The sequence below is a fragment of the Coregonus lavaretus genome, assembly GCF_964263955.1.
Source record: "Coregonus lavaretus genome assembly, chromosome: 6".
Taxonomy (NCBI): Eukaryota; Metazoa; Chordata; class Actinopteri; order Salmoniformes; family Salmonidae; genus Coregonus; species Coregonus lavaretus.
The window spans coordinates 27,155,383-27,180,497 of NC_139993.1; the positions used below are offsets into that span (position 1 = coordinate 27,155,383).

Genomic DNA, 25,115 nt, shown 5'->3' on the forward strand with positions numbered 1-25,115 from the left:
TGTAGCTGTCTATTTACCACCACAAATCGATGCTGGCACTAAGACCGCACTCAACAAGCTGTATAAGGCCATAAGCAAACAAGAAAATACTCATCCAGAGGCGGCGCTCCTAGTGGCCGGGGACTTTAATGCAGGAAAACGTACATCCGTTTTGCCTAATTTCTACCAGCATGTCACATGTGTAACAAGAGGGAAAAAAACTCTAGACCACCTTTCCTCCACACACAGAGATGTGTACAAAGCTCTCCCTTGCCTTCAATTTGGCAAATCTGACCATAATTATATCCTCCTGATTCTTGCTTACAAGCAAAAACTAAAGCAGGGAGTACCAGTGATTCGCTCATTACAGAAGTGGACAGATGACGCAGATGCTAAGCTACAGGACTGTTTTGCTAACACAGACTGGAATATGTTCCGGGATTCATCTGATGGCATTGAGGATTTTATTTTTATTTAACCTTTATTTAACCAGGTAAGCCAGTTGAGAACAAGTTCTCATTTACAACTGCGACCTGGCCAAGATAAAGCAAAGCACTGCGATAAAAACAACAACAACACAGAGTTACATATGGAATAAACAAAACGTACAGTCAATAACACAATAGAAAATCTATACACAGTGTGTGCAAATGTAGTAAGTTATGGAGGTAAGGTAATAAATAGGCCATAGTGCAAAATCATTTACAATTTAGTATTAACACTGGAGTGATAGATGTGCAGAAGATGATGTGCAAATAGAGATACTGGGGTGCAAATTAGCAAAATAAATAACAATGTAAATAACAATATGGGGATGAGGTAGTTGGGTGGGTTAATTACAGATGGGCTGTGTACAGGTGCAGTGATCGGTAAGCTGCTCTGACAACTGATGCTTAAAGATAGTGAGGGAGATAAGTGTCTCCAGCTTCAGAGATTTTTGCAGTTCGTTCCAGTCATTTGCAGCAGAGAACTGGAAGGAATTCTGGCCAAAGGAGGTGTTGGCTTTGGGGATGACCAGTGAGATATACCTGCTGGAACGCATACTACAGGTGGGTGTTGCTATGGTGACCAATGAGCTAAGATAAGGCGGAGATTTGCCTAGAAGTGATTTATAGATGACCTGGAGCCAGTGGGTTTGGCAACCAATATGTAGTGAGGGCCAGCCAACGAGAGCGTACAGGTCACAATGGTGGGTAGTATATGGGGCTTTGGTGACAAAACTGATGGCACTGTGATAGACTACATCCAATTTGCTGAGTAGAGTGTTGGAAGCTATTTTGTAAATGACATCGCCGAAGTCAAGGATCGGTAGGATAGTCAGTTTTACGAGGGCATGTTTAGCAGCATGATTGAAGGAGGCTTTGTTGCGAAATAGGAAGCCGATTCCAGATTTAACTTTGGATTGGAGATGCTTAATGTGAGTCTGGAAGGAGAGTTTACGGTCTAACCAGACACCTAGGTATTTGTAGTTGTCCACATATTCTAAGTCAGACCCGCTGTGAGTAGTGATTCTAGTCAGGCGGGCGGGTGCAAGCAGCGTTCGATTAAAGAGCATGCATTTAGTTTTATTACCGTTTAAAATCAGTTGGAGGCCACGGAAGGAGTGTTGTATGGCATTGAAGCTCGTTTGGGGGTTTGTTAACACAGTGTCCAATGAAGGGCCAGATGTATACAAAATGGTGTCGTCTGCGTAGAGGTGGATCTGAGAGTCACCAGCAGCAAGAGTGACATCATTGATATACACAGAGAATAGAGTCGGCCCGAGATTTGAACCCTGTGGCACCCCCATAGAGACTGCCAGAGGTTCAGACAACAGGCCCTCCGATTTGACACATTGAACTCTATCTGAGAAGTAGTTGGTGAACCAGGCGAGGCAGTCATTTGAGAAATCAAGGCTATTTAGTCTGCCAATAAGAATGCGGTGATTGACAAAGTCAAAAGCCTTGGCCAGGTCGATGAAGACGGCTGCGCAGTACTGTCTTTTATCGATCACGGTTATTATAACATTTAGGACCTTGAGCGTGGCTGAGGTGCACCCATGACCAGCTCGGAAACCAGATTGCATAGCGGAGAAGGTACGGTGGGATTCGAAATGGTCGGTGATCTGTTTGTTAACTTGGCTTTCAAATACTTTCGAAAGGCAGGGCAGGATGGATTTAGGTATGTAACAGTTTGGATCTAGAGTGTCACCCCCTTTGAAGAGGGGAATGACCGCGGCAGCTTTCCAATCTCTGGGGATCTCAGACGATACGAAAGAGAGTGGAGGTGTATTTAGAGGGTAAATTAGTCAGGATGATATCTATGAGGGTGCCCATGTTTACAGATTTAGGGTTGTACCTGGTAGGTTCCTTGATAATTTGTGTGAGATTGAGGGCATCTAGTTTAGATTGTAGGACGGCCGGGGTGTTAAGTATATCCCAGTTTAGGTCACCAAGCAGTACGAACTCTGAGGATAGATGGGGGGCAAGCAATTCACATATGGTGTCCAGGGCACAACTGGGGGCTGAGGGGGGTCTGTAGCAAGCTGCAACAGTGAGATACTTATTTCTGGAAAGGTGGATTTTTAGAAGTAGAAGCTCAAACTGTTTGGGCACAGACCTGGATAGTATGATAGAGCTCTGCAGGCTCTCTCTACAGTAGATTGCAACTCCGCCCCCTTTGGCAGTTCTATCTAGATGGAAAGTGTTGTAATTCGGGATGGATATTTCTGCATTTTTAGTGGCCTTCATAAGACAGGATTCAGACACTGCTAGAACATTAGGGTTGGCAGTGTGCTAACGCAGTGAATAACTCAAACTTGGGGAGGAGGCTTCTGATGTTATCATGCAAGAGATAGCATCACTGGAGGTACCGATTGAGCCGGTCTCCGCGTGTATGGGGGGGGGGGGGGGGGCGGGACAAAGGAGCTCTCTGAGGCTGGTTGAGCGGGATTGGGGGCTGTACAGTGAAATAGTACAATAAGAACTAGCCCAGACAGCAATAGGCTAGGCATATTGACATGGGAGAGAGGCATAACGCAATCACAGGTGTTATTCGAGAGGGCTAAGACAACAACTGGTAATGGCGACGAAAGTTTGGGCTGATGCTAAACAGATAAACAGGATAGGGTACCGTGTAAAGGAACAGTCCAGCAGGCATCAGCTGTGTAGCTGAGTGATCATAAGGTCCAGTGAACAGCAATAGGTAAGTCCGGGAGCAGTTCGTAGGCTGCTACAGCACAGGCAAGCAGATGGCACGGCTATTGATTGCGCGTGCTAGTGTGCTAGCGGGCCGGGGCTAGCAGATGGATCTTCGTGGTCGTCGCAACAGGAAGCCTGTTGAAACCACATCAGACGATTACGTCGGCAGACCAGTCGTGATGGATCGGCGGGGCTCCGTGTCGACACTAGGAGGTCCCGTCCAGTTGACAAAGGTAGATAGCCGGGAGATGGGCCTGGCTCGAGGCTAGCTCAAGGCTAACTGGTGCGTCGGGACAGTGGTGATTAGCCAACAACAGCCATTCGGTTGCAGCTAGCTAGTTGCGATGATCCGGTGTTAAGATCCAGTGATTCAGTGATTCCGGCAGAAAATCCGATATGCTCTGGGTCAATAGCACGCTGTGCAGACTGGCTGATAATTGTCCAAGCTAGAGCTGGCTGGTAGGTAGTGCAGGCCATGGACAGTGGTGAAGACCGCTAACGGTGGCTAATAGCAAGTAGCTAGTTAGCTGGCTAGCTGGCTAGTTTCAGCCGTAGGTTCTTGATAAAAATAAAGAAATAATAGAATCCGTTCCACATTGGGTGAGGCGGGTTGCAGGAAAGTATATTTAGTTAAAGGATGGAAAGTGAGATAGAGAAATATATATGAAAAAAGACAAAAAACTAAAAAAAACTGGCTATTTACACAAGGACACAACAGAATACACGACCGCACTGCTACGCCATCTTGGATATCTCTATGGATTATACCACATCAGTCACCAGCTTCATAAGTGAATCGATGACGTCGTCCCCACAGTGACCGTACGTACATACCCCAACCAGAAGCCATGGATTACAGGCAACATCCACACTGAGATAAACGGTAGAGCTGCCGCGTTCAAGGAGCGGGATTTAACCCCGGACGCTAGGGCTGAACGATTAATTGCATTCGCGATAATATCGCGATTTGACTGAACGCGATTTTCTAATCGCAACGTGCGCGATTTGAGGTGGTCACGTGACGCGACTTTTCATGCTGTCCAGCGCAATGGCCTCTTGCTCGACGGAACAGTCAGAAACTGACACAGCTGATACTTTAATATCGAAGAGGAACAGCACGTCGGTGGTGTGGAACTATTTTGGTTTTAAAAAAGAAGATGCTGAGCAGCGTCAGGTGTTGTGCAGAGCATGCCGTGCTCCGATTGCTACTTCACGGGGTAACACTACAAACCTGTTTCAGCACTTAAAAAAATACCACAAATCAATGCATGACAGTTGTATGACCAAAATGCCGAGCATCAGTGCGCGAGACAAGCCAAATACCTCAAGACAGGGATCACTGACAGAAATGTTCGAAAGTGTCACTCCGTATGAACGTAATTCAAAACGGCACGGAGAAATCACTCGGACAATAACCGAGTTCATAGCCAAAGATATGATGCCTCTCAGCACGGTGACCAAGCCTGGGTTCATGGCATTAATACATACGCTTGATAAACGTTACAGTATACCCTCCCGCACATACTTCAGTCAGACTGCCATACCGGAGCTGTACAAAAAGTGCAAAGAGAAAGTCGCCGCGGAACTTAAAACGGTGGAGTTTTTTGCTAGCACTACTGATATGTGGTCAAGCCGCACAGCTGAGCCGTACCAGAGTCTTACAGTCCATTTTATTGATGAAGATTTCAACCTCCGAGCTCGCTGCCTACAAACTACCTACTTCCCAGACAATCACACAGGGGAAAATATTGCAGCCGGCCTGAGAGAAGGGCTTGTCAGCTGGGATCTCCACGAGGAGAATCACGTCTGCATCACGACGGACAACGCGTCGAATATGGTGCTTGCTGCGCGGCTTAATGAATGGACGAGGCTCCAATGTTTTGGCCACAGATTACATCTTGCCATTGGTAAGTTATCGTGTGTGTGTGTGTGTGTGTGTGTGTGTGTGTGTGTGTGTGTGTGTGTGTTTGTGTGTGTGTGCGCGAGTGCGAGAGAGAGAGATGCGTCGATTAGTAAAGCTGAATATACAAATATATATAAATGATATTATATAAATCGGATGGGATTAAATAAATTCATACTTCCACTCCTTTTCTAATATGTAAATTCATTTTACTTGCTTATATCATATGTCTGTCTGTGGTGGAATGCCCACCTGCATTTTTTTTCTTTTCTTGTTTTTGTTTTTTACATGTTTTTTTAGTGTTTATGAGAGAGAGAGAGAGAGAAAGAGAGAGAGAATTGACATGCAAATAAAGACCCTTTGAATTGAGAGAGAGAGAGAGGATGTGTTGTGGATGTGTGTATTTCAGAATTACAGCTAATTTGAGTGTGTAATAGTGAGAGCCTTGTATCAAAACTCAAATTGTGTGTAATACACTACTTTTTATTTCTTTTAGAAAATGCACTCAAAGATGACAGAGTGTCAAGGGCAACAGCACTGTGCAGGAAGCTGGTGGGGCACTTTTCCCACAGTTGGAAGAAGAAAGCAGCCCTGACGGAGGCACAGAGAGAGCTCAAACTCCCTGAGCACAACCTCATAACGGAGTGCCCAACAAGATGGGGTTCTAAAGAAATGATGATTGCCAGAGTGCTTGAACAGGCCAAAGCCATTTCTCAGGTATTGTCTGGAGATCGATATGCACGCTCCCTTATCCCAACCTGGCAGGATATTGACGTGTTGGAGTCGATTCACAAGGCACTGCATCCTCTACTGGAGTTTACTGATGCTCTTTCTGGAGAGGAGTATGTAAGCATCTCCTACCTCAAGCCAGTTCTCCACCTTTTTGCCACATCAGTCCTGGCTGAAGATGCTGAGGACACTGACCTGACTAAATCAATAAAAACCAAAGTCCTAGCATACCTCAATAACAAATATGGAGACCCAAACATCCAGGAGCTTTTGGATGTTGCCTGTTTCCTGGACCCTAGGTTCAAAATACAGTACATCAGTACAGACAACATCCCTGCTATCAAGACTCGTCTGAAGACAGAGATAGTAGACTTGGCACAACGTACATATCATTGGGTAAATAATTATGTATTTCACAAAAACAAAAATTTTCTGTAAAATCTAACTGGAAAACTAATGGCTGTTGTTTTCATCTAATAGGAGAAGAGGTCTCGTACTGAAACTGTTCAGATGCCTCAAAGTGCACAGTCCTTGGGGGAAAAGACGAAGAGGTCTCTTGGCAGTTTTTTCAAGACCAGTTCAGCCTCTCCTTCTTTGCCTGTAAATCTTGAAGATGTCGCAGAGGCAGAGATAAACAATTACCTGATGACTCCTACCATTGATGGAGAAGATGATCCATTGGCTTGGTGGAGGGTGCACAAGATCAGCTACCCACAGTTGTGCACCATGGCACGCAAGTATCTTTGTGTACCTGCTACAAGCGCTCCCTCAGAGCGTCTTTTTAGCACAGGAGGGAATATTGTGACTTGCACTCGCTCAGCCTTGAAGCCAGAAAAAGTCAATATTCTGGTTTTCTTAGCAAAAAACCTGTGAGCCACTGAGAACAGAACTGTTGGATAAGTATGGCTGGCAGTGCCATACTCGTAGTGAACTTTAGTCTGTGTGGTGTGTTATTGTTGTGTACTTGAGATAAGTGAGGCTCATCTATTTTATATTATAATATTCAAATCGTTTATAAAAAATAGTTTGTCTAAATTAAAAGTGCATTTCTCATTTTTTATTTATAACTTTATTTACTTTGATTTTACAAAATATTTTCAAAGCAAATTCCTTGTTTCAGTTGTGTGAAATGTTACTGACTTGGGAGCAGTAAGATACATACAATTTAAAATTATTTTTTTCTTAAGACTGTACCTTTTGCACACAGTGTTTACAAAGTTCATGCCTTTGTTTAAATTATTTAAATGCACAGTGGCAAAGCCACAGATGTTTCTGTAATGAGCAGTTCAATAAAAATGTCATTTATTTCAAGTCATACATGTTTGAATTTAATTCTAACAAATAGACCCAGCCTATGGGAAAGAACATTTCACACTAAATGTATATACTATTGTGTTGGTCATATTTAAATCATTCATTATGTTTTGTAGGGGAAAAAGGATAAATAAATTAAATCGCATATTAAATCGCAATCGCAATATTGGGGGCAAAAAATCGCAATTAGATTATTTTCCAAAATCGTTCAGCCTTACCGGACGCTTATAAAAAATCCTGCTATGCCCTCCGACGAACCATCAAATAGGCAAAGCGTCAATACAGGACTAAGATTGAATCCTACTACATCGACTCTGATGCTCGTCGGATGTGGCAGGGCTAGCAAACTATTACGGACTACAAAGAGAAGCCCAGGTGCGAGCTGCCCAGTGACACGAGCCTACCAGATGAGCTAAATGACTTCAATGCACGCTTCGAGGCAAGCAACACTGAAGCATGCGTGACAGCACCAGCTGTTCCGGATGACTGTGTGATCAAGCTCTCCGTAGACGATGTGAGTAAGACCTTTAAACAGGTCAACATTCACAAGGCCGCAGGGCCAGACGGATTACCAGGACGTGTACTCAGAGCATGCGCTGACCAACTGGCAAGTGTCTTCACTGACATTTTCAACCGGTCCCTGACCGAGTCTGTAATACCTACATGTTTCAAGCAGACCGCCATAGTTCCTGTGCCCAAGAACATCAAGGTAACCTGCATAAATAACTACCAACCCGTAGCACTCACGTCTGTAGCCATTAAGTGCTTTGAAAGGCTGGTCATGGCTCACATCAACACCATCATCCCAGAAACCCTAGACCCACTCCAATTCGCATACCGCCCCAACAGATGACGCAAACTCTATTGCACTCCACACTGCCCTTTCCCACCTGGATAAAAGGAACACCTATGTGAGAATGCTGTTCATTGACTACAGCTCAGCGTTCAACACCATACTGCCCTCAAAGCTCATCACTAAGCTATGGACCCTGGGACTAAACACCTCCCTCTGCCACTGGATCCTGGACAATCTGACGGGCCACCCCCAGGTGGTAAGGATAGGCAACAACACATCTGCCACGCTGATCCTCAGGGGTGCGTGCTTAGTCCCCTTCTGTAATCCCTGTCTCCCACGACTGCGTGGCCAAGCACGACTCCAACACCATCATTAAGTTTGCCAATGACACAATGGTGGTAGGTCTGATCACCGACAATGAGGAGACAGCCTATAAGGAGACCTGGCAATGTGGTGCCAGGACAACAACCTCTCCATTAACGTGATCAAGGAAAAGGAGATGATCGTGGACTACAGGAAAAGGAGGGCCGAGCACACCCCCATTCCCTTCGTGGAGCAGGTCGAGAGCTTCAAGTTCCTTGGTCCACATCACCAACAAACTATCATGGTTCAAACATACTTAGACAGTCGTGAAGAGGGTACGACAATGCCTATTCCCCCTCAGGAGACTGAAAAGATTTGGAATGGGTCCTCAGATCCTCAAAAAGTTATACAGCTGCACCATCGAGAGCATCCTGACTGGTTGCATCACCGCCTGGTATGGCAATTGCTCAGCATCCGACCGCAAGGCGCTACAGAGGGTAGTGCGTACAGCCCAGGACATCACTGGGGCCAAGCTTACTGCCATCCAGGACCTCTATAGCAGGCGGTGTCAGAGGAAGGCCCTAAATGTTGCCAAAGACTCCAGCCACCCTAGTCATAGACTTACCGCACGGCAAGTCTAGGTCCAAAAGGCTCCTTAACAGCTTCTACCCCCAAGCCATAAGACTAATGAACAGCTAATCAAATGGCTACCCGGACTACTTGCATTGACCCCCCCCCCCCTTTTTTTACGCTGCTGCTACTCGCTGTTTATTATCTATGCATAGTCACTTTACCCCTAACTACAGTGAGGGAAAAAAAGTATTTGATCCCCTGCTGATTTTGTACATTTGCCCACTGACAAAGAAATGATCAGTCTATAATTTTAATGGTAGGTTTATTTGAACAGTGAGAGACAGAATAACAACAAAAAAATCCAGAAAACGCATGTCAAAAATTTTATAAATTGATTTGCATTTTAATGAGGGAAATAAGTATTTGACCCCCTCTCAATCAGAAAGATTTCTGGCTCCCAGGTGTCTTTTATACAGGTAACGAGCTGAGATTAGGAGCACACTCTTAAAGGGAGTGCTCCTAATATCAGCTTGTTACCTGTATAAAAGACACCTGTCCACAGAAGCAATCAATCAATCAGATTCCAAACTCTCCACTATGGCCAAGACCAAAGAGCTCTCCAAGGATGTCAGGGACAAGATTGTAGACCTACACAAGGCTGGAATGGGCTACAAGACCATCGCCAAGCAGCTTGGTGAAAAGGTGACAACAGTTGCTGCGATTATTCGCAAATGGAAGAAACACAAAAGAACTGTCAATCTCCCTCGGCCTGGGGCTCCATGCAAGATCTCACCTCGTGGAGTTGCAATGATCATGAGAACGGTGAGGAATCAGCCCAGAACTACACGGGAGGATCTTGTCAATGATCTCAAGGCAGCTGGGACCATAGTCACCAAGAAAACAATTGGTAACACACTACGCCGTGAAGGACTGAAATCCTGCAGCGCCCGCAAGGTCCCCTGCTCAAGAAAGCACATACAGGCCCGTCTGAAGTTTGCCAATGAACATCTGAATGATTCAGAGGAGAACTGGGTGAAAGTGTTGTGGTCAGATGAGACCAAAATCGAGCTCTTTGCCATCAACTCAACTCGCCGTGTTTGGAGGAGGAGGAATGCTGCCTATGACCCCAAGAACACCATCCCCACCGTCAAACATGGAGGTGGAAACATTATGCTAAAACATGGGGGTGTTTTTCTGCTAAGTGGACAGGACAACTTCACCGCATCAAAGGGACGATGGACGGGGCCATGTACCGTAAAATCTTGGGTGAGAACTTCTTTCCCTCAGCCAGGGCATTGAAAATGGGTCGTGGATGGGTATTCCAGCATGACAATGATCCAAAACACACGGCCAAGGCAACAAAGGAGTGGCTCAAGAAGAAGCACATTAAGGTCCTGGAGTGGCCTAGCCAGTCTCCAGACCTTAATCCCATTGACAATCTGTGGAGGGAGCTGAAGGTTCGAGTTGCCAAACGTCAGCCTCGAAACCTTAATGACTTGGAGAAGATCTTCAAAGAGGAGTGGGACAAAATCCCTCCTGAGATGTGTGCAAACCTGGTGGCCAACTACAAGAAACGTCTTACCTCTGTGATTGCCAACAAGGGTTTTGCCACCAACTACAAAGTCATGTTTTGCAGAGGGGTCAAATACTTATTTCCCTCATTAAAATGCAAATCAATTTATAACATTTTTGACATGCATTTTTCTGGATTTTGTTGTTGTTATTCTGTCTCTCCCTGTTCAAATAAACCTACCATTAAAATTATAGACTAATCATGTCTTTGTCAGTGGGCAAACATACAAAATCAGCAGGGGATCAAATACTTTTTTCCCTCACTGTACATGTACATATTACCTTAATTACCACGACTAACCTGTACCCTTGCACATTGACTCGGTACCGGTACCCCCTGTATATATAGCCTCGTTATTGTTATTTTATTGTGTAACTTTTTTTACTTTAGTTTATTTAGTAAATATTTTCTTAACTCTTATTTGTCTTAAAACTGCATTGTTGGTTAAGGGCTTGTTAGTAAACATTTAACGGTAAGGTCTACACCTGTTGTATTCGGCGCATGTGACAAATACAATTGTATTTTATTTTATTTGAAAACAGTAGCAGTTCTTTGAGGCTCATCTTCTCTCTGGCCTGTATACTGTATCGACCATGTCTTTCTGTATTCTGTCATAACACTCCACCAAACCCAACTCATCAGAGGCTTTGGACATCAAGGGTCAAGAGAGCGGATCTTTAGGGCAGATCTTAGGCTTCAAAGTGCTATTAGTATATTAGATATTAGTAAATCCCACTGAACGTGCGAGCACGCACGCTCCTGTGCGCACACACACACACACACACACACACACACACACACAGTGAGAGTGGCCTTAACATAAAACCACTGAGCCTCACATTGGGTGCAGCATGCTGATTACACTACCCACTCTCCCTGCCATGGTCCAACCTAAATAAAGGATTTGGAATCCATCACAGAAGAAATCAAAGCAGTCTAACCACTCTAGATGGCTGTATTATATTTCAGTTTATTAAAGACCTGGACATGCATATAATCACACTCTCAACACTGTTCCCTCTCTCTCTCACTATGTCACATACACCTGTAAAAGTCTATCTTCTCCTTTAACAGACAAGAACTCCCAAATGTCTGCACTTACATCACAGACTCCTGAGTCCTCACTCAGCTTAACTCAATTCCCCAATAGATCCTCTGCCCATGCAGGAATCAAAGCCACAACTCTGGCGTAACAACCACCATGCTCCAACCAACTGAGCCACCAGAACCACAGATGCACTGTGGCTGGCATATCTGGAGTGGACTCCAGATATGAGTGAGTGAGTACATCAACATATGAGCAATATTTAAAACAGCCCCCTGTTCCAAAACAGTAAGACACCACACTGACATCCACTCTGTAGGGGAGAGAGGCAGCAGGGCACAGGGTTAGCATTTCACAGTGTCAGCCTCTGACAGCTAGCCTGCAGCAGACAGAGCCAGAGTAGAGAGAAAGAGCAGGCAGTGTGTTTAGGGGACTGTGACCTTGGCTACTTGTGTGATGGGAGGGAAAATAAGCTAGGCCCCCAGGCATGTCAGTAGCAGCCCTGTTTTCCTGTGAAATGAGTCTCTCATGCTGGACCAGTGACAGGCTCAACTGGCTTTGGTTTGGAGTTATATGGGTTTTAGGGGTGAGACGTGTGAACGATGTCTGTTTATTAATCTCGATTCACCTTCGGCGGCTTGTGTAATATGTAGGTTCGGAGAGAGGCACTACCGTTTAAATGCTAAATCAAGTGCACACACGCATGCACAATGTTGTTCCTTTATTGTCTTTCAAACACTAAATATTGCATTTCAGACTAAATCCTCTCCCTAATACAGTGATCAAATCAAATTGTATTGGTCACCTACACATATTTAGCAGATGTTATCGCGGGTGTAGCGAAATGCTTGTGTTCCTAGCTCCAACAGTGCAGTAGTTTCTAACAATTCACAACAATACACACAACTCTAAAAGTAAAAGAATGGAATTACGAAATATATAAATATGTGACACTTCAATGATGTGCACAACAACTCTCTAATATCAGTCTGTTGCCAATTTGCCTAAAGTTGCATGGGGTGTTACAATCAGGACCCAACACAATCAGACTTAGTTAACTTCATTGATTAAGTGACAGTAAGAATTGATTTTGGGGTCTTCAGGGAGGGCCAGCCTCTTAATGTGGTTAATGCTAATAAGAACCCTTTGGTGCTTATCCTCAGGCTAAGGGATTCTCATAAGCCTATGCCTCTAGCTCTTTCTCTTTCTCGCTCTCTCTTTTTCTCAGTCATTTTCTAATTTACATCAGTGTGGAGTTGGCTGAGAACCCAGTATATAGCACATCCCTGCAGTGTTACGCAAGGCCCTCACCTCTGCAGCCCCACATACAGAATAAATAACACGGGAGCAGCAATCGCTGACTTTCATCTAAGGATGATGATCCAGCAGTATGTGGAATCTGTTGATAGACCTGAATCATTCAACACAGTGTGTGCTTCACCAAAGTCATCATCATCACCGACCTCACAGTATCACAGACTCAAACAAAGACCTGAAGCTGTTTCCTATGCATGCTGTAATTGCAGCCATCTCATTCACTCTACACAGTTTGTGTCTTTGGGTTGTGTTTAATAAATCACTGTCATTGTCAGTTAGCCCAGCAGTCCAACACAGAGAGGGACTGTATTTGTGCTGCAAATTGGATATTAAGCAATGCCTGTGTGCATAGTGTTGCCTGAAACAACAAGACATAGTTGGCTATTTAGAGCCAACTCTGTTCAATTTGCACAGGGTCAAGAAAAGGCAGTTCATGTTTGCCTGACTTGATACAAAGTGAGTTTGTGGAAGTTTTTACTGACTCGAGTCTGTCATAAGCGTGACAGACAATACATTTCTCTAATCTCTAAAACGTCGGGCAACCGTGATATGCTACACTGTAATAGCCTGAGAAAAGTGCTGAGGCATTTCACAGGGGACGAACATAACCTCATTAAAAATAATGAGTACGAGCATCATAAAGAGTAAATGAATGTGTGTAGGAGTACCACATCAGTCTTCATATTGAGTGAGTGGTAGCAGAGAGCCAAGGCACCTAAAAGCCAATCATGGTTGTAAAAATGCCACACTCAGGCAAGCTGACCATGCGAGAAATTTGTTAATTATCAAGGTGCCCAGCTCAAAATTTTTTGACGGTGAACGCTACTCTATCTAAATAGTCACTTACGAACAGTTTCTGATTGTCTGTGAAAAAGCACTGGAAGTGTGAAAGTTGGTGTGTGATGGAATGTGCACAAATTGACTGCAAGTGTGTATCGAATCAATGTGTATTGTTGCTTGCTTGCCTAGTGTGTGTGTATGTGTGTGTCACCATCTCATCCATTTCCATTTGCTAGAGAGGTAGGTTGGGGAGGACGATAGAGTGTTTGCCCCTAGTATCCCTCTCTGCCTGACAGCATTAGCCTGAGTTGCCTGTGAAAGACCATTTGGACAGGCTGGCTGACTGAGCAACAGCACCAGAGAGAGGCCATTTGGACAGGCTGGCTGACTGAGAAACAGCACCAGAGAGAGGCCATTTGGACAGGCTGGCTGACTGAGCAATAGCACCAGAGAGAGGCCATTTGGACAGGCTGGCTGACTGAGTAACAGCACCAGAGAGAGGCCATTTGGACAGAGCAGCTGACCTAAACATGGGGAGTCAGCACAACTCCATCCCATGCTCCACTGACTAAGTCTCCAACTGCCCAGGCTGCATTTAAAGATGCAGTGCCTCAATTCCCTTCTCAGACGGAGGAGCTCCTGCCATTCTTTTGATAATTACACCAAAATGTTGCATTGGCACTCGAGTGATCAGGTAGTTTACGCCATAAGCATACAAAAGTACATTAAAATGCTTAAACCTAATGTTCAGAATGTTGTAGTATAGCTTTCTCTATAGCGCTGCTTCATCACAGTGAAGCCCTTTATCTACTTTCCCAGTGTCAAAGGAACTCGTGGATACCATCTTTATGTTTCTGCGTCCAGTATGAAGGAATTTGGAGGTAGTTTTGCGAGACAATGTTAACTAGCTTAGCGCAAAGACATGCTAGCTGTTCCCGAAGACTTCCAGTCTTTGCGCTAAGATAGCACTAACACTAGTTAGCATTGGAAGCAGAGACATAAAAATGGTACCATGAGTTCATCTGACTCTGGGGATGTAAATAAAGGGCTTCATTGCCAAAATCCCAAACTATCCCTTTAAAGTGTGGGCTGAATCCTGAGATGGGGGTAGGAAGTCAAACTCCAGCTGACAGGCTACAAACATGATTGGCAGGGGCCTAGGGTCAGTGTGGAGAGAGATGACAGACACTGCAGCTTTCCCATGAAGTCATACTGAGTATACTGACCATGTCACTCACTAACAATGACAATTAGGTCTACTATATACACTCCCCTACGTATTTATTTAGAATTTGGCTCTATACTTTGGCTCTATACTCCAGCATTTTGGATTTGAGATCAAATGTTTTATGAGGTGACAGTACAGAATATATCATACAGTATCTGTTTTACCATTTAGAAATGAAAGCACCTTAAGTATCTAGTCCCTCCATTTGAAGGTGTCAAAAGTATTTTGACAAATTCACTTATAGTGTATTACATTTAGTCATAGGTTTAGTATTTGGTCCCATATTCCTAGCACTCAATGACGACATCAAGCTTGTGCTTCAGATTATGTTGTGCCCAATAGAAATGAATGGTAAATAATGTAATGTGTCATTTTGGAGTCACTTTTATTGTAAATAAGAATAGAATATGTTTCTGAATAATTCTACATTAATGTGGATGCTACCATGATTACGTAAAATCCTGAATGAATCGTGAATAATGATGAGTGAGAAAGTTACAGATGTATAAATACAGTGCCTTGAAAAAGTATTCATCCCCCTTGGCATTTTTCCTATTTTGTTGCATTACAACCTGGAATCTAAATGGATTTCTATTTGGATTTCATGTAATGGACATACACAAAATAGTCCAAATTGGTGAAGTGAAAAAAAGAACTTGTTTAAAAAAATGCATATGTATTCACCCCCTTTGCTATGAAACCCCTAAATAAGATCTGGTGCAAACAATTACCTTCAGAAGTCAAATAATTAAAGTCCACCTGTGTGCAATCTAAGTGTCACATGATCTGTCACATGATCTCAGTATATATACACCTGTTGTGAAAGGCCCCAGAGTCTGCAACACCACTAAACAAGGGGCACCACCAAGCAAGCGGCACCATGAAGACCAAGGAGCTCTCCAAACAGGTCAGGGACAAAGTTGTGGAGAAGTACAGATCAGGGTTGAGTTATCCGAAACTTTGAACATCCCACGGAGCACCATTAAATCCATCATTTAAAAAATGGAAAGAATATGGCACCACAACAAACCTGCCAAGAGAGGGCCACCCACCAAAACTCACGGACCAGGCAAGGAGGGCATTCATCAGAGAGGCAACAAAGAGACCAAAGATAACCCTGAAGGAGATGCAAAGCTCCACAGCGGAGATTGGAATATCTGTCCATAGGACCACTTTAAGCCGTACACTCCACAGAGCTGGGCTTTACAGAAGAGTGGCCAGAAAAAAGCCATTGCTTAACCTCTTCATCCCGAGGTTCCCCACATCCGAGGTACTCCTTCCGCAATCTCAGACAATGACGTAGTATGGTTTTTAAACGTGTGAATACCTGAATGTTATACACTACTGGAACGAGAAGCGTCTCAACTGTGAATCTAGCTAAACTGTTGTTGCCCAAATGAAATAATATTCAGACTCCAAGCAAATATATAAGCATGTAGCAAAACCAGTACTGTATTTTGAAACCGTGCATGCCCGTATATTCGTAGACAGATAGGTTGAGAAAAATAAGTTATCTATACAAACGTTACACCATTCGAAAGCTGCTACCTCACAGATTCCAACAGTGATAGCCGTGTTCCTCTATGACCAACACTCACTAAACTATTAATCAAAGAACGTCAATAACAAACTTTTTTTATCACGACAACAAACTGTGTCTTACCTTTGTTGTTTTTGTTACTAAAAGTAGTGTCTGATCGAATAAAACCACTTGAAAAGATACTCTAGTGTCTCTCTCTCATTTCGAGTCGATTTCAATGAGTTTACATTATTTTACATGGCCAAGAATTTGTTTGAAGATGAAGTCAGTAGTTTGTTTCAATCACAACAGGCACTGTTTTGTCACCATCTTCTGGATATATTATGCAATCCCAGTGGCTTGCAATTGTGCTAATCTATTTCTACTGATCCAGAACTTTCGATAGAGGGGTCACATGTCAAAATCGACCAACCGGTTGTTGAAATATCCATGTGCGCACCTCATTGTATCATATTAATTGACTTGCTGCATTACGCACGGTTACGCAGAGTGCACAACTGCACTTGAATTTCGAAGGGAAAACGCAAAGTTTATAAAAATATGGCAGGCTCTAGTAAGAAATATACAGTTACAGAAGCATTAGCAATTGTAACAGATGAAAGTTGGACTCCATGTAACCCCATTGACTCTGAATCGGACGATGAGGACCTGCTTAGACCGGACGAACCACACCCCAATGACGAGAACGAAGGTTATCGTGTCCAGGGCCCTACTCAAGCATCAGAAGAGTATGTAATCCCATTGTTATTTATTACTTCTAATACTACTATTACTCATTTATTGTATGAGTACAAAACATACATTCTAAAATATATATTTGAGTAACTGAAGCTCAACGTAAATTGGCGCTAGCTTAGCTTAGCTAGCTTAACTTAGCTCGCTAGCTTGCTTAGTTTAGCTAGCTAGTTAGCTTAGCTTAGCTAGGTAGCTAGTCCTGCAAGGATCACAATCAAGTCTGTGTTTATAGTATGATAACACTTTTATTGGCTAAATAGAGGCCCACACGCAAGTTTACTTACAATAGAATGCTATGTGTATTATTTCTTGTCACTGAATTATCACTTTAGTCAACACGTATATACAGTGGGGAGAACAAGTATTTGATACACTGCCGATTTTGCAGGTTTTCCTACTTACAAAGCATGTAGAGGTCTGTAATTTTTATCATAGGTACACTTCAACTGTGAGAGACGGAATCTAAAACAAAAATCCAGAAAATCACATTGTATGATTTTTAAGTAATTCATTTGCATTTTATTGCATGACATAAGTATTTGATCACCTACCAACCAGTAAGAATTCCGGCTCTCACAGGCCTATTAGTTTTTCTTTAAGAAGCCCTCCCATTCTCCACTCATTACCTGTATTAACTGCACCTGTTTGAACTCGTTGCCTGTATAAAAGACACCTGTCCACACACTCAATCAAACAGACTCCAACCTCTCCACAATGGCCAAGACCAGAGAGCTGTGTAAGGACATCAGGGATAAAATTGTAGACCTGCACAAGGCTGGGATGGGCTACAGGACAATAGGCAAGCAGCTTGGTGAGAAGGCAACAACTGTTGGCGCAATTATTAGAAAATGGAAGAAGTTCAAGATGACGGTCAATCACCCTCGGTCTGGGGCTCCATGCAAGATCTCACCTCGTGGGGCATCAATGATCATGAGGAAGGTGAGGGATCAACCCAAAACTACACAGCAGGACCTGGTCAATGACCTGAAGAGAGCTGGGACCACAGTCTCAAAGAAAACCATTAGTAACACACTACGCCGTCATGGATTAAAATCCTGCAGTGCATGTCCAGGCCCGTCTGAAGTTTGCCAATGACCATCTGGATGATCCAGAGGAGGAATGGGAGAAGGTCATGTGGTCTGATGAGACAAAAATTGAGCTTTTTGGTCTAAACTCCACTCGCTGTGTTTGGAGGAAGAAGAAGGATGAGTACAACCCCAAGAACACCATCCCAACCGTGAAGCATGGATTTGGAAACATCATGTAGCTCAATTGGTAGAGCATGGCACTTGTAACGCCAGGGTAGTGGGTTCGATCCCCGGGACCACCCATACATAAAAATGTATGCACACATGACTGTAAGTCGCTTTGGATAAAATCATCTGCTAAATGGCATATTATATTATTATATTATATTCTTTGGGGATGCTTTTCTGCAAAGGGGACAGGACGACTGCACCGTATTGAGGGGAGGATGGGGCCATGTATCGTGAGATCTTGGCCAACAACCTCCTTCCCTCAGTAAGAGCATTGAAGATGGGACGTGGCTGGGTCTTCCAACATGACAACGACCCGAAACACACACCAGGGCAACTAAGGAGTGGCTACGTAAGAAGCATCTCAAGGTCCTGGAGTGGCCTAGCCAGTCTCCAGACCTGAACCCAATAGAACATCTTTGGAGGGAGCTGAAAGTCCGTATTGCCCAGCGACAGCCCCGAAACCTGAAGGATCTGGAGAAGGTCTGTATGGAGGAGTGGGCCAAAATCCCTGCTGCAGTGTGTGCAAACCTGGTCAAGACCTACAGGAAACGTATGATCTCTGTAATTGCAAACAAAGGTTTCTGTACCAAATATTAAGTTCTGCTTTTCTGATGTATCAAATCAAATCAAATTTTATTGGTCACATGCGCCGAATACAACAGGTGCAGACATTACAGTGAAATGCTTACTTACAGCCCTTAACCAACAGTGCATTTATTTTTTTATTTTTTTATATCAAACTTCACATAAATACTCATCAGATATTGGGCTATGGTCCCATAGTGTTTAGGGGCTGCAGCTGCATAAGTCCAATAAAACATTCCCTATAAAACCTGAAGTTACTTTCAGGTGGAATCAAAGCCTCCCAATTTATGCTGTGTTCTAGCTTCATGTACTCTGACACAGTAATACCCACATTAATTATTCAAGATACATCTCACATGTGTTATCTTTCTTTTGCTACCAAGATTATGTTTATAGCCCTTGTCGTTTTGGAGATATACTCTATTCAATTTGGGCATGCATTTTCGAGGCAGGCACTTTAGCCAGGTGCCTAGTGATGAAGAGGTTAAAGAAATATATTTTTTGTTTGTTTCACAATAAAAAATATTTTTGCATTTTCAAAGTGGTAGGCATGTTGTGTAAATCAAATGATACAAACACCCCAAAAATCCATTTTAATTTCAGGTTGTAAGGCAACAAAAATAGGAAAAATGCCAAGGGGGGTGAATACTTTCACAAACCACTGTATCATACACCCAAGAACATCCTAACCTCCCCAGTTATTGGTAATGGTGAGAGGTTAGCATGTTTTGGGGCATGATCTTTCTGCATCTATATCTTTCTCACTCATCATTATTCTCGTTTCATTCATGATTATCTGTAATCATGGTAGCATTCACATTAAAGGGACACTTCAGGATTTTGACAAGGAAGCCCTTTGTCTACTTACCCAGAGTCAGATGAACTCGTGTATACCATTGTTAATGTTTCTGCGTCCAGTATAAAAGGAAGTTAGAGGTAGTTTCACGAGCCAAGGCAAACTAGCGTTAACGCAATGACTAAGTCTATGGTAAAACTAGCCTGCTAGCTGTTACCATAGACTTCCATAGACTAAAGCTAGTCAGCATTTGCGTTAATGCTAGTTTGCAACTTTCTTCAAACTGCACACAGAGAGATAAAAATGGTATCCACAAGTTCTTCTGACTCTGGGTAAGTAAAGGGCTTCATTGTCAAAATCCTGAAGTATCCCTTTAATGTAGAAGTGTTAAGAAACATATTATATTCTTATTAACAATAAAAGTGACTCCAATATGACACAATACATTATTTACCATTCATTTCTATTGGGCACAACATAATCCGAAACACAACCAAAACAACTGCAAATGCATCCAACAAGTTTATAGTTTATGTAGTCATTGCATGCTATGAATATGGGCCCAAATACTAAACTTTTGACTCAATTGAATACACTATAAGTCAAGTCCAAATACTTATGACACCTTCAAATGGGGGGACTAGACTACTCTATATATACACAAATTCACTTATAGTGTATTCAATTGAGTTAAAAGTTTAGTATTTGGGCACATATTCACAGCATACAATGACTACATCAAGCTTGTGACTCTATAAACTTGTTGGATGCAAATGCAGTTGTTTTGGTTGTGTTTCGGATTATGTTGTGCCCAATAGAAATGAATGGTAAATAATGTATTGTGACATATTGGAGTCACTTTTATTGTTAATACGAATAGAATATGTATGTGGACACCCCTTCAAATAAGTGGAATCGGCTATTTCAGCCACTCCTGTTGCTGACAGGTGTATAAAATCGAGCACACAGCCATGCAATGTCCATAGACAAACATTAGCAGTAGAATGGCCTTACTGAAGAGCTCAGTGACTTTCAACGTGGCACCGTCATAGGCTGCCACATTTCCAACAAGTCAGTTCATAAGATTTCTGCCCTGCTAGAGCTGCCCCGGTCAACTGTAAGTGCTGTCATTGTGAAGTGGAAACATCTAGGAGCAACAACGGCTCAGCCGCGAAGTGGTAGGCCACACAAGCTCACAGAACGGGACCGCCGTCTGTCCTCGGTTGCAACACTCAATCCCGATTTCCAAACTGCCTCTGTAAGCAACGTCAGCACAAGAACTGTTAGTCAGGAGCTTCATGAAATGGGTTTCCATGGCCGAGCAGCCACACACAAGCCTAAGATCACCATGTTAGTCAGCTGGAGTGGTGTAAAGCTCGCTACCATTGGACTCTGAAGCAGTGGAAACGCGTTCTCTGGAGTGATGAATCACGCTTCACCATCTTGAAGTTCGATGTACAAACCTGGGTTTGGCGGATGCCAGGAGAACGCTACCTGCCCAAATGCATAGTTCCAACTGAAAAGTTTGGTGGAGGAATAATGGTCTGGGGCTGTTTTTCATGGTTTGGGCTAGGCCCCTTAGTTCCAGTGAAGGGAAATCTTAACGCTACAGCATATAATGACATTCTAGACTATTCTGTTCTTCCAACTTTGTGGCAACAGTTTTGGGAAGGCCCTTTCCTGTTTCAGCATGACAATGCCCCGGTGCACAAAGCGAGGTCCATACAGAAATGGTTTGTCGATATCGGTGTGGAAGAACTTGACTGGCCTGCAGAGCCTTGACCTCAACCCCATCGATCACCTTTGGGATTAATTAGAACGGCGACTGTGAGCCAGGCCTAATCGCCCAACATCAGTGCCCGACCTTACTAATGCTGTTGTGGCTGAATGGAAGCAAATCCCTGCAGCAATGTTCCAACATCTAGTGGAAAGCCTTCCCAGAAGAGTCAAGGCTGTTATAACAGCAAAGGGGGGACCAACTCTATATTAATGCCCATGATTTTGGAATGAGATGCTCGATGAGCAGGTGTCCACATACTTTTGGTAATGTAGTGTACATAACATGCATTCATTTCTAAATGGTAACACAAATAGCTATGTATGAAAACATTTGATCTCAAATCCAAAATGCTGGAGTATAGAGCCAAATATTTTTTTTCTTCACTGTTCAAATAAATACATAGGGGAGTGTAGCCTACCTTTGCCAGTTGTGTCAAAGACTGAATTGTGGATAAGATATGTGTTAAAATAAGCTGCTTGGACTAGGCTGGCTGACACTAGTCTTGTGACTCATTCAGCAATAATATGGATGGCCTGACCCTAATTATAATGATTGATCATGTACAGTAATTATTGATTATAATGAGGGTCAAGCCATCCTATGATCATGACTGTAAAATCGCTACTTATAATATGTTGTGACATGTACTTTCTGTAATAACACCAGACATGAGTAAAATAGCCTTCAGGGTATTGACTATTACACTGTAATTACATAAGCCATAGCTAGAGCTGGCATATCTCTGCCTGCAATACTGTATCAGTGCTCCTTTGTCTAATAATCTGCGGTAAACTGTGTTATTGCTGTCATTTCACACTTGAAATACTGTAGTTATGTGGTTTCTATGGCATCTGGCACAAGTCCAGGATTATATCATTTTCATAAACAACCTAACAAAGTGCACCAGCTAATGGACAGTAAATCTGCACAGAGATTGAATATCCATATGCCAACCATTCAGAAAACTTATGGACAAAGGGACAAATATATTGTCTTTACATTGTTTGCCTATTTGCCAAATAACAATGGACATTGTTTATGAGCATTGTTGTTTATCTTGGCTTTCAGATGCAATTCACTTGTTTTCTTAATCAAAACAATACCTTTATGTCTTTAAGTAATCTATTGTCAAGGGTTGAACAGGAAAATGGAAACAGTTTTAATAATATTTTGAATTTGACTTGAGTATATGTTTAAAACTGTAACAATAACATTTGTACCAATATGTTTATGCACACTGCACGTCAAGTGTTAAGCCCCAAGAGGGTGCACTGTATTCTGTAAACAACAAAAGCAGAATTCCATAGCAAACTATGATATAGACAGTTTAACTTGTGTTACATTTCATAATTGGAGTGAATGAAACAATATCATGGCATTATTATAACCAGTAGGCCTACTTTCGAAATTAAAAGATTATCACGAAGCAATTTTTATTTTGGTAGCCTTCACTCATGGTTAATTCGGCATCCAGTTTTGTAACAAAGTAGCGCTTTCTATGAGCGTTACGTTTGCATAATATTATATTGTATCTTGCTTCAATGTTACATTTAGCAAATCAGTGCAAGCGCCAGAAGCGACCCAATAACAAAAGTCAGAATAGCGTTCGAAGCATACGGTTGTAGGCTATCCTTTGTCGTATGTCTTGAAGAAAGAACGGTTACCGACGGTAAACGAAGACGAATGTGGCGACTCACCATAGTAAGAAGGAGGAATGTCCGTCTTCCTAGCCATCGCACCTCAGACCGGAGATTCTGCACCGTCTTTGTTTTTGAGATAGCATATGAGGCGTGAGATGTGAATAGCGTTTTAATGGCCCAGTCTACGTAAATACATTAGCCTACCTCGAGCCCTTGGAATGAGCTGTCTCTGTCTCTATCTCCGCCACGCAGCTGAGCGAGCAGTGTTTACAGCACGAGAGAGCGTCATCAACTGTGTGATAAAAACACTCTTAAAGGAGACGCACACAGAGACACCCTCGGCTGGCACCAAGGTTGGCACACTGATGGCAATTCAAATGTTATACATGAATCTCGATGTAGCCCTGATTCACACTTGACACAATGACCATCATCTTTAATGTGAATGTATTAGTAAAATTGGAAAGCAATATACCAACATGTATGAGAGTTGTAGGCACACTGTTATTTTATTGTGCCAGTGTAGATGCCATCTAAATACGTTTTAATGCCACTTACAACATGAAGAGTGAGTGATACATGAACACTTAAAAAATTATCCTTTCTTTGATGTAATCTATAGCTAGCTATAGGTTGACTTATTCAGGTCTATATCCAGTGAGTAGGCTCTATTGCTAATATCCACCAGAAGTTTGAATGAATGGGTTGATAGCGTATAACCTATGATAGAGATCATATTAAATTAGCATATAATTCTGTGGCCTATACTTAGAACTTTCTCTCAAACAACTTTCACTATTTTACTGTGTGGCATCCCTTGACTTTCACATGGACCCTTTGTGGAGAATTACTGTCCTCTGCAGGGCTTTTTGTGGCAGCACAGATACGGGATCTGTGCTGCCACAAAAAGCCCTGCCTGCCAGGATTTGGGAGAAATGTCATGTTAGGGTCAAGGCAAAGCAATGGTTATAAGTGTTAAACTCAAGCAAAAGTATCCAATTACATTACTAGTCATGAATAACACAAAGTCTGGACCCCTAACCAGTTAAGAGTGTTGTGAGAAAGTTCTCACATAGAGCTCCTATAAGCATGTGACATCCAGTGGAGAAGAGTGGTGTTGAGCTGAGAGTCTCCATCGCAGTATCACAAATTAATTATCGAGTGACTCTTACCATTGCTCAATTTCTTTGGGAATGTCTCACTCACTCACACACACACACACACACACACACACACACACACACACACACACACACACACACACACACACACACACACACACACACACACACACACACACACACACTGGTTACAGTAGATGAGCATGACCAGGGAGTGGCAGCAGAGGGTAGAAAAAGCCATAAATCAAGTAAACATACTGTAGGCTTGGTACTGGCAGGATGTAATGTGCATGTCTGCCTATTTGTACTGAATATTTATGTTTATGCTTTAACATGAAATACAACTACTTTATCATTATTTTACAACCCATACCCTGTGTTCAAATAAGGGAATCTGTTTTAAAGGGATGGTTAATCCGAATTACATATTGTTTTCCTTAAATTTTTTTAGTGATCCAATTGACATTTTAATCATTTAGCAGACACTCTTATCCAGAGTAACTTACAGTTAGTGAGTGCATACATTTTTCATACTGGCCCCCCGTGGGAAACGAACCCACAACCCTTGCGTTGCAAGCGCCATGCTCTACCAACTGAGCTACAGGAGGGCCAGTCTATGGACAAGGTATGACAGCAATCCATGTTTTGGTTTAGTTTCCCTGGCAAAGATTGCAAGGCACTGGTTGGAAAGGTGGCATCTTATGACACTGACACGTTGAAAGTCACTGAGCTCTTCAGTAAGGCCATTCTACTGCCAATGTTTGTCTATGGAGATTGCAGGGCTGTGTGCTCGGGGTCCGTCTTTAAATTTACTCTTGAAAGTTGTAATAGTCGAATGCACAAGGTGCAATTTCGAAATTGGGTAGTGCATCATCAGTTCCTCTTGTCATGTTAGTCATTGCATACCTTGGAGAGTTATTTAGAACTTGTCAGAAATGTC

The 25,115-nt window shown here is 42.9% G+C and overlaps 1 protein-coding gene across 2 annotated transcripts in view; it reads right to left on the reverse strand.

Annotated features, from left to right (window-relative positions):
• LOC311131628 (choline transporter-like protein 5-B) overlaps window positions 1–23,292 on the reverse strand; it is a 73,722-nt gene extending 50,430 nt beyond the window's left edge. For both annotated transcript variants that reach the window (XM_084164708.1, XM_084164707.1), the window contains exon 1: window positions 23,112–23,292. In XM_084164708.1, the coding sequence (XP_084020834.1) occupies window positions 23,112–23,148 (37 nt within the window). In that variant the 5' untranslated portion in view covers window positions 23,149–23,292. The remainder of the gene's footprint in view (window positions 1–23,111) is intronic.
• Window positions 23,293–25,115: the final 1,823 nt, after the last annotated feature.